Source organism: Tenrec ecaudatus, chromosome 1, assembly GCF_050624435.1.
Source record: "Tenrec ecaudatus isolate mTenEca1 chromosome 1, mTenEca1.hap1, whole genome shotgun sequence".
Lineage (NCBI taxonomy): Eukaryota > Metazoa > Chordata > Mammalia > Afrosoricida > Tenrecidae > Tenrec > Tenrec ecaudatus.
Window position 1 is genome coordinate 213,272,129 of NC_134530.1, and position 15,467 is coordinate 213,287,595.

General features: G+C 36.9%; 1 protein-coding gene across 1 annotated transcript in view; it reads left to right on the plus strand.

Annotated features, from left to right (window-relative positions):
* The first annotated feature begins 3,126 nt into the window (after positions 1–3,126).
* The window catches only part of LOC142439425 (complement factor H-like), an 86,165-nt gene continuing 73,824 nt past the window's right edge, over positions 3,127–15,467 (plus strand). Inside the window, exons 1-3 of the mRNA XM_075541774.1 lie at positions 3,127–3,184; positions 9,747–9,941; positions 10,354–10,545. Of these exons, the coding sequence (XP_075397889.1) occupies positions 3,127–3,184; positions 9,747–9,941; positions 10,354–10,545 (445 nt within the window). The remainder of the gene's footprint in view (positions 3,185–9,746; positions 9,942–10,353; positions 10,546–15,467) is intronic.

Consider the following 15,467-nt stretch of genomic DNA (forward strand, 5'->3'; position numbering starts at 1 on the left):
CCAACTTCAGATGACTTATTTTTTGTGAGAAGAAAGCCAAGATTAAGTAGTCTTATTTACCATCTGAACCCAGTGCTGATCCAAAATTGAAACTAGTGGTTTATATATGTCATATATTTCTGGGTTCTTTTACCCAATTAATTAACGCATCATCATGTGCGTGCCAACAGTGTTCAAGAAATCTAACAAGTTTTCACAGACTCTGGGAATACTCTGAATAATATTGACTATTATCGTGTGAAGTCCTGGTTTTAGCCTTTGCTAAGGAGGGCCTATTTTGAGTCTATCTTACTCTAAGTGTATACTTTTGAGTTAATTCCTAAGACATGGCATTCTAAGACATATCTCAGTCTGGGTTTCAAGAAAAATGTGCTAGGCTCTGTAGGTCCATCAACTTTCACGTTTGAGAAAGATGAGGCTTTCTGCTCCCATAAAGTGTGACAGCATTGTAAGCCTATATTGTTAGATTGTATGAGTCAGATTTGTCTTGATGACAATGGATTTCATTTTTTGTCAGTTGGCCTTGAAAGACAAACTCTTTCCACTCCACATTGGAGTGACTTCATTTTAAATGGTTATAGCTTGATCACACTTGCTTTCTACTGCATCGCTGTTGTTTACAATTGTCAATGTAGTCAAAAATGATTTCAGAAGAGGTTGAGTGCAGAAGGGAAGAATGTTCCTTAGTGGGGCTTCCTTTTTTCCTGTAATTTTATTCACAATTGCCACGCATTTTTTCCAAACAGATTAACAACTCTAAGTTCATACCTCCTCAAAAATAAAAAAAAGAATACTCATTCATGCTTAAATGCTAATGGCCATGTCACCCACAAAGACTTGGGTGTCCATTTAGTGAAAAATCTAAGAAAAATGGATTTTACAGGGTTTTAAATTTATTCACAAATTTGTTTCTGCTTGCCTTTTATAATTCAAGCGGATGGGTTTTTTATTTAATATTGAATATGTACATGTTATTAGTATTAAAGTAGGTTATATACAAACTTTATCAATTCTTAAATTTTATTATAGCTAAGATAAATAAATCAGTTGGTTTATAAATAATTTTTAATTATAATTGACTTTTATTACTGTATTCCTTCCTTCACCTTTATAATAATATTATATATATAATTGTAACTATAATTCAAAAGCAATTATTCATGGGAAAAGATATTTATATGAAACTATATCTACAATTCCCTTGGAAGTAGCAGTTGAGAAGTCAAACGGTGTGTTGCATTTCTCAAATCTCTTTAAAATGTAAAGATCAATGATGTCACTTTCATTACTATGGTGTGACTGACCTGAGCTAAAGCATTTTGACTTAACCCACATGCATATGGAAGTTAGATAATGCATAAGGAAGATCAAAGAGAATTGACATACTTGAATTAATATCTTGGCAAAAAATATTAACTATACCACAGACTGGAGAAAAAAGTGAACACATCTGCCTTGGGAAAAAAGATAGCCAAATGTCTCCTTCGAAGCGAGGAAGGTAGACTTATACCTACATCCTTGCATATGACACAAGGAAGAACCAGTCCTGGGAGAAGAACATCACCCTTGGTGAAGCAGAGGGTAGATGAAACAGAAGACCTCCAATGAGGTGAATTGACACAATGGCTTCCACAATGGATCCAAACATAAGAACAATTGTGGGAATGGAGCAGGACCAGGGTGCTTCATGTTGTTGTACACAGGGTTACTATGAGTTGAAACCAACCCAAAGACATGTAGCAATAACAACATGAGAAATAGAATATTACATATGTTCCTGCATATGAAAAATGAAATCAATTAATTAGTCAGTGATGTGAAGTTCAGGTCCAGGGCTGTCATCCATCAGAGAACTAGCAAAGTCCAAATGTGTGTGATTTGTGATTGTCCAGAGATAAGCTAGACTCACACACATACACACAGCAGCAAAGAGTTAAGCCACATGAATTGATGACTAGAGTCACTTCAAAAAGAATGAAGTGAGTACCTCTATCGGGTGAGAAAGAACCACTTTAAGTGTAGATAAGATGCACTCCACTCTGGAGGAAAAGAGGGCTCCTTCTTGAAGTGAGTGGTAGGTAGCATTAGCCAGAGGAAAAATTCTGGGTTTTATTGGATAGGGTTCTCACTCTGCAGATGGTTGAGCAACTTTCTAATTAATTACTCAGGCCATCCTGGGGTCGCATGTATCATTTCAGTATCATTCACACCTGCTGCTCTGGGTCAGTAGGTCTCAAAATGTCTCAGGTTTGTCTCTGAGCACAGTCCTGCACTAGGATTTCTCAGCATGCGTCAGCATGACACCAGAGTACAATCTTACAGTAGGCTTTTCTCCAAGACCTTGCTTCAAGGGTAAGGAGTTTCACAAGCCAGTTCTCAGAGTGTTGGGTTCAGACCTTTTTGCAGAGGGTCTTTTCCTCATTCCCGCAGCAGGCAGGCCGAAGCCCAGCTCTGTCCCTGTCGAGTGAGAGGGCAGTCGAGTTAAAGGGGAGTGAGGCTTGTACGGTAGTTCCTCAGCAGAGGGAAGGCCTTGCATGTGTCAGGATATATTGTGCCTTATGAAAAGGTTCCTCAAGGCATGTTAATTACGTATTATTTAAATATTAAGAATGTGCTGGAAGCCTGGCACTAGCTAGTGGGGTCAACTGTCAGCTAAAAACCATCAGTTTGCTTCCCTAACCTCATGTACAAAGGTTGGTCAGCTGCGTGCAAATACCCTGGTTGATTTTCAGTGTCCTTCTAAGAGATGCAGTGGGTCAAAGGAAATGCAGGACCGAGGAAAGCAACAGGAATAAGCCTTGGATTGTAAGGGCCAGTCACATATTATTCTACTGCCTTAAGCACAGTCCGATTATCAAGAGATAGTTTACTAAAATTTGTATTTTATATGATCTTTGGAGCTAATTCAATTGCAGATATGGTTGTGAAAGCCTAGTTAAAAATTACTCAGAAAATCTGCAAAACTGATTGAACATTAACATTTACTTAGTGACCTCAATGTGTTTAGTTGAATTGCAGTTCACTTTAATTTAGGGCCATCCTTGATCACAGCTAATAACACTGCTTTCAAAGCCAAACCAGCACTACTGTAATATGTATATTTATGGATCATTAAGAACTTCTAAGATGCTGTTTCCAACCATTGTCATTCTTACCTTGTGGGTGTCTTGGGCAGAGGAGCAAGGTAAGTTCAAATACTCAGCTTCCGTATTAAATTCACTTTATATATATCCCCTTTCATGTATGTGTACTTGAATTGTTCAGTGGCTATGAATATTCCAAATTGCAAGTTAGTGATGAAATATATATTTAGGGGAAATTTATCTCATAGTTAAAAAAGACATTTATCTCAAAGGTTAAAATATACATTTTGTTACATATTATTTGTTATTTGTGTTCCAATGTGAAGTCAGTGAATTCCTCTTCTTGAGGTATGTGAGTATGTTCTTTAAATCTTAAGTAGAAACCATAGCACATGAAAAGCTAGATTCTGACTTGGAAAAGGTCAGGGGACTTTTAAATTTTGTAATGCAAATTTCATTGTCTTCATTATGATGACGGTGTCATGGATTCATATAGTAAATTCTTTCATGCTGTATAATTTCTATGTCCAGTAGATTACATAGAAATAATATGAGGGAAATACAAAGTGTGGCTTTAAGGCTCCAGCTCATACATTCATGGGTTTCTTCCAAAGAAAGCATGTGGAAACAGGTCTCTGCAATTAGTGCATTTATACCAATAAACTATCAATAATGCACTCTTCTTATTTTTATTAAGGTTTTTAGAAGGGGGGGGGCACACTCAAGACAGAGAAGTCAGCTTTAAAGATTCCAGAAATTGGTTTGGGAAATTCCCAAAGGATAACATTCTACACATATGTGTATAGGAATATATTTTATACTATATTAATTGTTCTAAAGCCTAAGTTACTAGTTATCCATTGCTGTACAACAATTTTCTTTAGAAGTATTGTCTCTAAGCAATTCATTTTCATGATCTCAAAATTGCCCTGTATCAAGCAATTGAGGATGGCTTTGCTGGTGCTGCTGATGCAGACCCTGTAGCGTGTTGAACGGGGCTGCAGTCTTCTAATGGCCTGACTGGGTTGGAGGGTTTGCTTCCCAGGTGGCTCACTCACGTGGCTTTCTGGAAGAAACATCATGCCTTGCCTCTTGCGCTCCTCCATTAATTGCTTGCATGGCAGTGACTGTCCTCCTAATAAGAACCTGAGAAAGAGCAGAGGAAGCCATGTTGTCTCTTATGGCACACTGTCACTCTGCCATGCATGTCTATTAGACGTGAGACACAGAACCATGTACACACTCAAGTTTGAAGGAAATTTGTTTGCACCAACTGGATGATAGAGGTGTTGAAAAATTGTGGCATTTGAAAAATCCTTTACAAATAGTTAACTGATACCCAATGTAGGATTCTTTTTTTTGCGGATGCTTCCTTTACAATTTTCAAGGATTTTATTCCTCTAATATCTTGTTTGTTTTTCCTCTTTACCTCCGAGTACATTGTAAAAATGTACTAGAATTACACTGGTTATATGATGGGAAAAAATAAAGTTAAAAAGGCCAATTAACTCAATTAAAACAGACCTGATCACCAAATTTTCCAAAGCAAAGCCCCCAAGAATGAAAGCTATGAAGTAATTTTCTACATGCAAAAGAATTTAAAGGAAAATGTAGAATAATTATAATTTATTTCAGTCAATTATAGATCAAGTCAGGACAAATTTTACCTGATTTCAATAATGTAGCTTAGGAAATCCTTGTGAACCCAATAAAAATTTGATTATAAGATCACATTTTAGGTTTTTAAAAATGTTATGTGAAAATTGGGTTCAGGACCTTGTTTTATCCCTGCTCTGTTACTCATTTTTGTTACAAATGCGTTTGTTTAGGAAACTGCAGAATGAATTCACTAGCGGAAATACACCAAGGATCACGAAAGAGAATCTAAGTAGGCAGGTTCCACATTTTCAAATATTGCTCTCCACTTCATTGTCTCTAAGAAGATGGAATTTAGCAGTGAGAGCTATCAGATCCTGGGCTTTGGTGTAAGCAATCCACTGCACTTGCACAGATTGGTTGTTGGGCTGCCATGTGCCATTGAAGGGGCCCTGAGTCACAGAGACTGAAACACTACTCAGTCCTGTGAGCATCCCTCACAATTACTACTTTGAGCTCATCATAGAAGCCACGGTGCCAACTCATCTTCTTTAGATTCTTCCTCTTGTTGGCTGACCTTCTACTCTGCCAAGAGTTATGTCCTTTTCTTGGGACTGGTGTACCTGGATAGCATATCCAATGTACACAAGATGAAGTTTCATAGTCCAAGCTTCTATGGTGCATAACAGCTGTACTTCTCGCAAGACAGATTTTATCATTCTTCCAAAACTCCCTGATAATTTCACTATTCTTCCAAACACCATGATTCAAACGCATAATTTCTTATCTTGCCTATCTCAAATTTTGTCAAACTTTCACATGTTTTTGATACTATTGAAAATGCCATGGCTTAGATTAGGTCTACCTTGGTCCGCCAAGTGACATTCTTCATCATTTAACACTTTAATGAATTCTTGTGCAATAAATTAGTTCAACAGCACACATCACTTGACTTCTTGAGTGACATTTTCTTCAGGGCTGATGGGAGCTCCAAGCGAGGTGAAATCTATGAAAACTTCAATCTTTCTACATTTACCAGGATTTTGCACATTGTGAGGGCTTTTATTTTCGTGACATTGAGTGGTAAACCATATGAAAGGTTATAGTCTTGGACGTTCATTACTAAGTGCTTCAAATTTTCTTGCTTTCAGCTAGCAAGATGGAACCATCTGCATGATAAAGGTTGCTAATGAGCATTACTTTAATCCTGATGCCATGCTCTTCCTTACGCACTCTAGCTCTTCACATTAGTCGCTCATAATAGAGCGTGCATAAGTGAAACTCCATGGCTTGATGAATATTTCTCATAATTATAACCGTGCATGATTCCCTTATTCTATTTTCTTTTTTAAAAAACATTTCATTGTGGCCTTCTACAACTATTAACACAATCCATCCATCCATCCATCCATTGTGTCAAGCACATTTGTACATTTGTTGCTATCATCATTTTTAAAACATTTCTTTCTGAACACTTGGTATCAAATTATCATTTTTCCTCTCCCTCTGCCCCCATCCCCCCTCATGAACCCTTGAAATTTTATAAATTATTATTGGTATTTCATGTCTTACACTGCCCGATGTCTCCCTTCACCCACTTTTCTGTTATCTGTTCCCCTGAGAGAGGGTTATATGTATATCATTGTGATCAAGTTCGCTTTCCCCCTCACTTTCCCCATGTCCTCCTTTTAATGCTACTCACAATATTATTCCTGAGGGATTTCTCTCTCCTGGATTCCCTATGCTTCCAGCTCTTATCTGTACCCTTGTACGTGCTCTCGTCTAACCAGGTTTGTAAAGTGGAATTGGGAGCATGATAGTGGGGGCGGGGTTAGCATTCAAGAACTAGAGGAAAGTTATATGTTTTATCGGAGCTATATGGCACCTAGACTGGCTTTTTTCCTCCCTGTAACCCTTCTATTGGAAGAATTGCCTCTTGGTAGAGATTCTGCATGAGCATGATGAAGTTTTGGGACTTCTCTTGTTTTCAATGCTATCCAAGGTTGGTTATGATGCACACTACTTAATGAATTTACACAGTCAATAAACCACCAATGTAAACTATTCCAATATTCTCTTCTGCCAGCCAAGATTCTCTTGACTTTAGCAATGATATCCCAAGTTCTATGACCTCTAATGAACCTAGCATGAACCTCTGGCAGCTCCCTGTCAATGTAATGTTGTAAGCAGTGTTGAATGATCTTCAACAAAATCTTACCTACATGTGAAATTAATTATGTTATTCTATAACTTGCACTTTAAATGGGTAAAAATATGGAATTTACATTTGGTTGGCCAGGAAAATGTCTTCCAAATATCTTGGAATAGGTGAGTGAGAGCTTCTAATGCTTGATCATTTTGTTGAAACATTTCTATTGGTAACCCATCAATTCCTGGAGCTTTGTTCCTCACTGATGTCTTTGGTGCAGCTTGAACTTCTTCCTTCAGGACCACTGGGTCTTGATCATAAGCTACCTCTTGAAATGGCTGAATGTGAATCAGTTCTTTGGGTACTTAATTCTCTTATTTCTTCCATTTTTCAGTTGATGCTTTCGGAATCCTTTCATATTTTGTTCATTGAATCTTTCAGTGCTGCAACTTGAAGTTTGAATATGTTCTTCAATTCCTTCAGTTAAAATACACTGAATGTCTTATACTTCTTTTGTTTTCTAAATCTAGGTCTTTGCACACTTCATTATAATACTTCAACGTGTTTTCTATATCTGCTCTTCAAAATGTTCTACTAAGTTCTTTCACTTCATTTCTCCCATTGATATTTGCTGTTTAAGTGCAGGTTACAGAGTTTCTTCTGATATCCACTAGATCTTTTTTCTCCTGCTTTTTAATGACCTAGAGCATTCTTCATGAATGATGTTCTTGATGTCCACCTGCAGCTCATCAGGTCTTCTGTCATAAGTGTTCAAATCTGTTCTTGAAAATACTGCCCAAAATTGTGTGGCTTATACTCTGTGCAATATTTTTGCTCTCGTGGGTTTGTTTCAATTATGTTTAACTTAACCCTGAACTTCCATATGAAGCATTGATGGTCTGCTCCCCTGTCAGCTCTGACCCTTTTCTTTTTTTCCCACTCACATTGAGCTTTTCCGTGATTGCAGCCACAGACATAGTCAACTTTATTTCTGTGCATTCCACCTGGAGAAAGCCACAAGCATAGTCCCCATTGTGTGGTTCGATAAAAGTATTCGCAATGAAGAAATTTTTCAAAACTCTGTCATGCAATTTCTATCTCACAAATACCCTCAATGCCATATTTTCCAAGATTCCATTTCTAAAGGCTCCTTCCTCTTTCTCAAATTTTGCATTCCAATCACCAATAATTATGGTCAGCTTCATTTGAGTGTTCTTCCTCAGTCATTTTGAAAGACTCCAACATGAGAGGCTCATCTTCCACTACTCTACTTGAAGGTGCTGTGCTATTCATAAGGTGTTTAAGAGTGAATTCCTCAGAGGTGGACAGCCTAGTCCTTCTTCATTGTCTGTTCTGAGATGGGAAGCTCTGCTGGAACCTGTTCACCTTGAGTGACCTTGGTATTACTTTAAATACCAGTGAGATCACTTCCAATGTCACAACAAGGAACAAGGAACCATAAATCAGTGGTGCCAATCAGCAAGAGCGAAATACTGCATTCACTTCAAGGAAACCTGTGGAAAACAAAACAGCAGAAGACTGAAGTGCACCCAAATGACAGGGAATTATGTTGGACGCAAGCCTGTGATAATAATAGCAATACTTTAAAACATGAGTCCTCTTTATACCCTTTGAATTGAAATTGCAGTCTGAAGTTTTATCCATTCACATCCTATTAATCCAGATAAGGACGTAGACACTCATGCTTGTTCTGACCACTGGAGATCACATCTCTGCTCTATAATTTAATCAACAATTTCACTGTTTTTTTAAGCAGACGTTTCTTAAAATAGAAAGACTTAAACAACGCCAGCAATGACATATGTCTTAACATATCGTGATGAAAAATGAAAGGGTAATAGGAAAAATACATAACTTTAAAAGGTGGTAGAGAAAATAGAAACTAGGAGATTTCTGAAAATAACACTAACATGAGAATTTTAATCTGCATCATGGGATACTATTAAAAATGTAGAAATGTATTACTCCAGAGTGAATTGAATATAAATCTAAATTTTTTACTTGGAGAAGGTGTCATTCAAGAACTTCTGATCAATAGACATTTGGGAAATGAATATAATGAAACTTTTATCGCACAACACATGTGATGAAACTACTTTTAAAATTATCTGAGCAAAGGAAAAGAAAGCAGGTCAGTAAATGAGGAAAGAGCAAGATGATCCAGACTGAGGATTGATTGTTTTTTAAAAATATTATATCTCCTTATTTGGTATTGGGAGAATTAAACTTCATGTAACAAATGAAGTGTAGAGTTACATTTACTAAATTATCTTTAGAACAGTAACAATAATGCAATGAAATATGATTATTTGTGCCTCCTTTTAAATAAGTAATTTCTAGAACATTAAGGAAACACTACTTATAGAATGACAATTAGGAACAAAAAGTTAAAATTTTCCAACAATCCTATTTGAGTATCAAGAAATACCCCTTGTCTAATTTTCCTCATTAAATAAACAGGTCTCTCTCTTCATCTGCTATATTAGGAAAGGAAAGTCAATACTCTGATTTAGGGTAGGTGGGGAAGAAATACTCTAAGACCCAGAGCTGAGTGGTAAAATTAGCAAAAGGGTAATAACTTAGTTAACACAGGTGGGAATATGTGTAGTCAAGGAGAGCCCTTTAAAGGAATCTCTGCAGTTTTCTTCTCGGAGAGCCTGTGTATGAATTGATACTCCATAGGATGCAGAAAATGTAATTTCATTCTCTTTAGCAAAGACTTCCTCAGGGCTTCTATGTTCTAACTCCTAAGACTTGTGTTGCTCTGGAATCCTAATGCAATCGATGGGTGTGATTACAGTAATCAGACAAAATACTTGATCAATGAAAATTTTTGTTGTATTTGATAGTTTACTGAGATAAAATATTTATACACTATTGTATTTTTTCATTTCAAGTGAAGTCTTGTGATTTTCCAGAAATAAAACATGGATTTCTATATAATGAGGCTAGGTATAGATCATATTTTCCAGCCTCAATAGGAAAATATTTCTTCTACTACTGTGACTCGAGTTCTGTGACTCCTTCATACTCTTCTGGGGATTACATAATGTGCACAAGCAAAGGCTGGACACCAGAAGTCCCATGCCTCAGTAAGTAAAGTTTTAAAATTATAAATGTATGTCTTTTTCAATAAGTGGAGATAGAAATGACCAAAGTGATTATGATTGTACTGTGGGGCTTTCGAAAGAGTGGTTTTAGTAAAACAACCAAAATACATTTGTTCTCTTCTGATTAACTCTTTATAAAAGTTACAAGAGAAATAAAGATTGGAAGTGTGCAAAAATATCTCTAAACTATACTTGTACATATTTAGATTATAAAACCTTAAGAAAGGAGACATTGAATTTATATTATTAATACACATCTTATGGTTACATTACCGTCTGTCCATTATTCATTGTCTACTAGGACACATTGGAATGTAAATATTGCAAATGTAGTTTTTATATCAATATGTTTACTAAATTTGTGTTTTTAATTTATTATGATTGTTTTCCTTAGGAAAATGTGATTTGTATCAAGTGGAAAATGGATATTTTAATAAGTCACAAAAGTATTATATAGAGCGTGAATCTGTAACTATTCAGTGCAATCCCGGTTTTGGTCTCCAGAGTGGAGAAACTGCCATTACATGTACAGAGCAAGGCTGGGCCCCCTCTCCAAGATGCCTTCATCTCAGTGAGATCTCAGAAGGTTTGTAATTTGATAAGACTGGCACATATGTAACCTGACAAAATGCATTGTTTTGCCATTGGACACTTTTCGATGTTCTATCCAAGTGTGTATGGGGGTTGATATTTAGCACACTAAATGAGTCTACATAAGATTTTAGAAAAAATACAGTTATTTTGAGTATATTACATGTTTATGAAAGTGAGTTACATTTAAATTGACATTGAAATCACTAAATTATTTCTCTCAAGTTAATTTAAAAATATATTTCTGCTATGTCTGTGTTGTTTAAAAATATATGACTTGGAGTGAGTTTTGACGTTTGCTGTGTTCCAGTGAAAGTGATTGATTCAGAACTGTTTCTTAGGGACTTGCTGCTCTAACTGTGCGCAAATGATTGGTATTACATTTTATATTTACAAATTGGTTATAAAATATTACAGCATTAAAGTGTTAATATGCATTTAGCTTATCATCAACTGAGTCAATAAAATACTCATGTTTATTGGCAAATACTGTATCTAATTTAGGACTTGCATCAGTAGTTTTCTTGGTTTACTTTTGAGGGGTTTTAATGTATTTCTTGAAATTATTGAGAATACTACATTTTTTCTGTTACATTACAAGTGATTGTTAGACTTCTATGGCTTCCATTTTTCCTTATTTAAATTGTATTCCATGTCATGCTAATCAACCTGTTTAATGCGGTCTGTGATATGTAGCAGAATTCCCTAGCTATTAAAATGGCCAACACACAATTTGGAGCCTCAGACGTTAGATTTGTTTGTGGGTATATTTGACCTGCTAATTCCAAAAAATGGCACCAGCTTCCACCTATCAGATGTATTTTTTGAGATACAGAACATATACCATACATCACTCTTTAATCTACTGAGCCCCAAAAGTCAGGGTTCTACATGGAGTGTTATCGAATGTGAGATAAAAGGGATGCACAATGATTAAAAAAAATAATTTTGTGCTATCTTAAATATTTAGGTCAAGTTCTACTTTAACCCTTTGATCGAAAGCTTTATTTGAATACTGCAAGCACATCATCCTGGAATTTCCCCAAGCATCGCTTCACTTTATGAGGAAGTGAATAGCAGCAGGTCTGAGTTGTTATCTCCTCATGGAGCCATAGACAAGAGCGACTGTGCAATAAAGAAGGGGCCCTGCTGGCAGAGCGGGTTATGTGTTTGCTCACCACGAGCCCCTCTGACCCCGTCCACGAGCCGCTCTACACAATGAGACTCAAAAGGATAGACTTTCTGCTCCCACAAGGATTTACAGCTTCAAACACCCATAGGATATGCTCCACTATGCCATTAGGGACACTGTCAGTCATAGTGACAGACTAGTTGTGCATTCGGTGCAGTAAATAGACTTCGAATGTTCCGAAACTCAAAATGGGTCTGTCAGAGTTCAAGCACCTTTATTCAAATTAAAATGTTCCAGCCTGTTATAAGATGCACCATCATCTCTGTATGTGCATAGAAACTCTTAAAAGAATAAATTACAATTTTTCTCATAAAGAAGCTTGGAGTCACCATCACCACTGAAACAAATAAAATGAGTTACCCATTGGCTTCTCAATATTAAAATGTGCTCTGAAATGCTCACTGCATCATTTAAAGAAGAAAAATTGTTAAAATATGAATGAAAATCAAGCCTTATATTTGTGACCCTCTTATGCCCTTGCATCTTCAATATAAGTTCCTTTTCAATTTTCTTTGTTTTTTTCCACTTTTCTCAGGCTGTGTCATCATATATTGTTTAGCATCCTATACAACAACAACAAAAAACCTGTTGCCATATAAATAGTTCTAACTCCTAGTGAACCTATAGAATTGAGAAACACTGCTCCTTTGGGATTCCACACCTTTAATTTTTTAAAGGCTTCAGAGGGTCTGGCATGTGTGAACTTCTGACCTTATGAGTGACAGCTCAATGCCTAATCAACTAGCCACCAGGTTCCATATACACTTCACTCAGAAGTCCCTAAATATCTAATACTTTTTCAATTATATCTTACCTTTTTCTTATCTTATAATTTGTGGGTCTGCATCATTCTCTTTTTTAATACTAAAATCATATATTAATAAATTGGTATAAATTAATAGCTGAAATTATAGTGGAACACTATATCTAAGAAAGTAGAGCTGGCATACTGCGCATGCTCTCAAAAAACCAGAATAGCGCTGGGTTGAGCAAGCTGTCGTAGTATGCATTTTTCATACTAGGGGAGCATCAGGCTACTCACTAAGAGTTAATGCACCCAGTGGCATCACCCAGGAAGGTTCTCTATGGTCACAGTGAATTTTTTTTGTTAAAGCAGTATCATCGCTCAAACCTCGTTTTTGCTGGCTGATTTAAGAGAACAGCATGCAGCTGTGAAATTTTGTTTCCTTGTTGGGAAAAATGATGCAGAAACTGTTGTGATGTTGAATTCGGGTTATAAGATCAGCACTATGGGAAAAACTCAGTGTAAGAGTGGTTTTCTCCTTTCAAAATAAGGTGAAATGTCTATGATGACAAACATCTTCTGGACATCCGTCAAATTCCCAAATGACTGAAAATGTCAACAAGATCCATGCACTTGTGCTCAAGGACCGAGGACAGACCATTGAAGAGATGGGGAAGTTATAGCTGGACTACCTTGGAGATCAGGTCAAAGATTTTAATGGAAGATTTCAGAATGAGAAGGGCCACTGAGAAATGTATGTTGCTAATGCTGACTGGCCAGGAAAAATCGACCCGAAGTAAGGGGTGAAGCAAACAGTGAGGGAGGTGCTGTCAGCCATCCAAAGAGATGAGTTTGAAAAATGATTCTAAGAATGGAATAGCAGATTTGACAAGTGTAACGAAGAGTACATTGAAGGTGATGGGGTGTTTTGCAAAAAGACTTACATACCTAGATTTGAACAAAAAATTCCATTTGCGGGGTACCCCCTCTTCTGACCAATGCAGTTTTCTGAATCATCATTCCAATTAATCCCAGTAAAGAAAAGTATTTTTTGTTGTTGGACTGTTGCGAATTATGTTTCTTATATTTCACATGCTTATTATGTACTTAAATTTAAATGATTTGATGATTTCAACGTGGATTAGCATCATGTGTATGTTCCCTGCTTAAGATTTTAGGAGTATGCTTTCACTTCATGAATTTATATTTCTTCAGAGCAGCTTTTTAAACTATTTTTTCTGTTGTTCCAGTGTAACAATTGTATTATTTGACTTCCTATTATATGAAATTTTAGAATGTTCTTATTAATTTGCCATTTTTTGGCATTTTCATTTCATTTATCAAGGAGGCTGCACGGAATATGGTCCTCTAGGAAGTAATTCATATTACAAAACTCTAAGCAATTAATATTAAACTCTAATTATTCACAAGTCATTCTTCAATTCAGTTTAATGAGATATAAACCACACAAACTAAAAGTCACGGGTCTGGGGTGTACTCGATGATTTTGACAGTGTGCTCTCAAGACCATTATCCCAGTCTTACTGTAAGGACAGAGATGATTAAAACACAGGAGAGAGTCACCTTGCCCCACATCCCACTTAACCTACCTCCACACCACTGCTCTAAAAGATGCAATGACATGGTCTCCTTATGGGCTTCATTGATATAAAGAAAGCGTTAGTTGTGACTTGAGTGAGAGTTAACGAAGCAGAGTGTTTTTCAGTAGAATAGTTCATTCATATTGTGTGTGTGTGACATGGATTGCAGTGCCCATGATGTGACAGCCCCCTTCTCACTTCCTTGCTTTGATTACATTTTCATTCCTATCCCCTCCTACCAGCTGAGCTCTCTCCCAGGACAGATGCTGCCCTTCTGCTCTTCTATTCGGACTGTTCTAAGGAAAGTGTGTGACCTTGGAATAGTAGTTCTTATAATTCTGAAAATTGTTTCATTGAAAGTATAGCCATTGAGGTCAATTCAGATCCTGCTGGAGAACAGCCAAGTGCCATAGCCTCCGGGGACTTCCCGAGGTTCTGGTACACCAGTAAGCATGGTCTTTGAGTTTATTCCTGAATTTTCTCCCACTCTGTCTAGGATCGTCTATTGCAATTTTTCTTAGTGTGAGAAGTAGTGGTAACAATCCACTATCAAATTCTCGTCTCAGGTGATGGAAGCTGAGTTTCATTTGGTTCTTTAGTCCTTTGAATTAATCATTAATGTAAGTTCATCATTTTACTTCACTGCTTTTACTCTGGTCAGGAAAGACTAACAGCTGCATGTTAGATGGTCATTCACAAACTTTTTTCCCCCCAAAAAACATTTTATTGGGAGTTAATACAGACATCACATCATTTTTTTTTCATTCAATCACATCGAGCAGTACTGTACAATTGCAGCCTCAATCAGCTCCAAAACCTTCTTTTTCTTCCTGCGCCCTTGGCATCTGCTCACTTTCACCCCACACCCCACCCCAACTGCACTCTGCAGAAACCCTTCAAACAGATGACGTTGTGCTAGCAGCCCAACATGCAACCGTGCGCCACCAGGGCTGCTTGGTGCAGTGGATGGGACGGCACTGTCGCTACATATTGTTGAGCAGCACTGATATTTTCATACTATCGAGTTTTCCGATCCACGGGCATTCTACATTTCTCCATATATGGAGGCATCTTTGTAGTTTTCTTTACACAAATCTTCCGTATCTCTGGTTAGTTTCATTCTCAAGCAGGTTTGCTTTTTGGCAATTTTTATGGAAATATTTTTTAAAATCTTCATCTCAGGATTTGCTTTCTGGTGTAAAGGAACAAAGCTGGGCTTTGATTGTTGATCTTCTGTCTTGCAACTCTGCCTAACTTTTTAATTAATTCCAGGATTTTCTTGGTTAGGTCCTGGGATTTTCCATGTATAGGATCTGATCCTAATTTTGCTTCTTCCTTTCCAGTTTGCTATTGTTGTGAGCTATAATTCATTGGTTCTG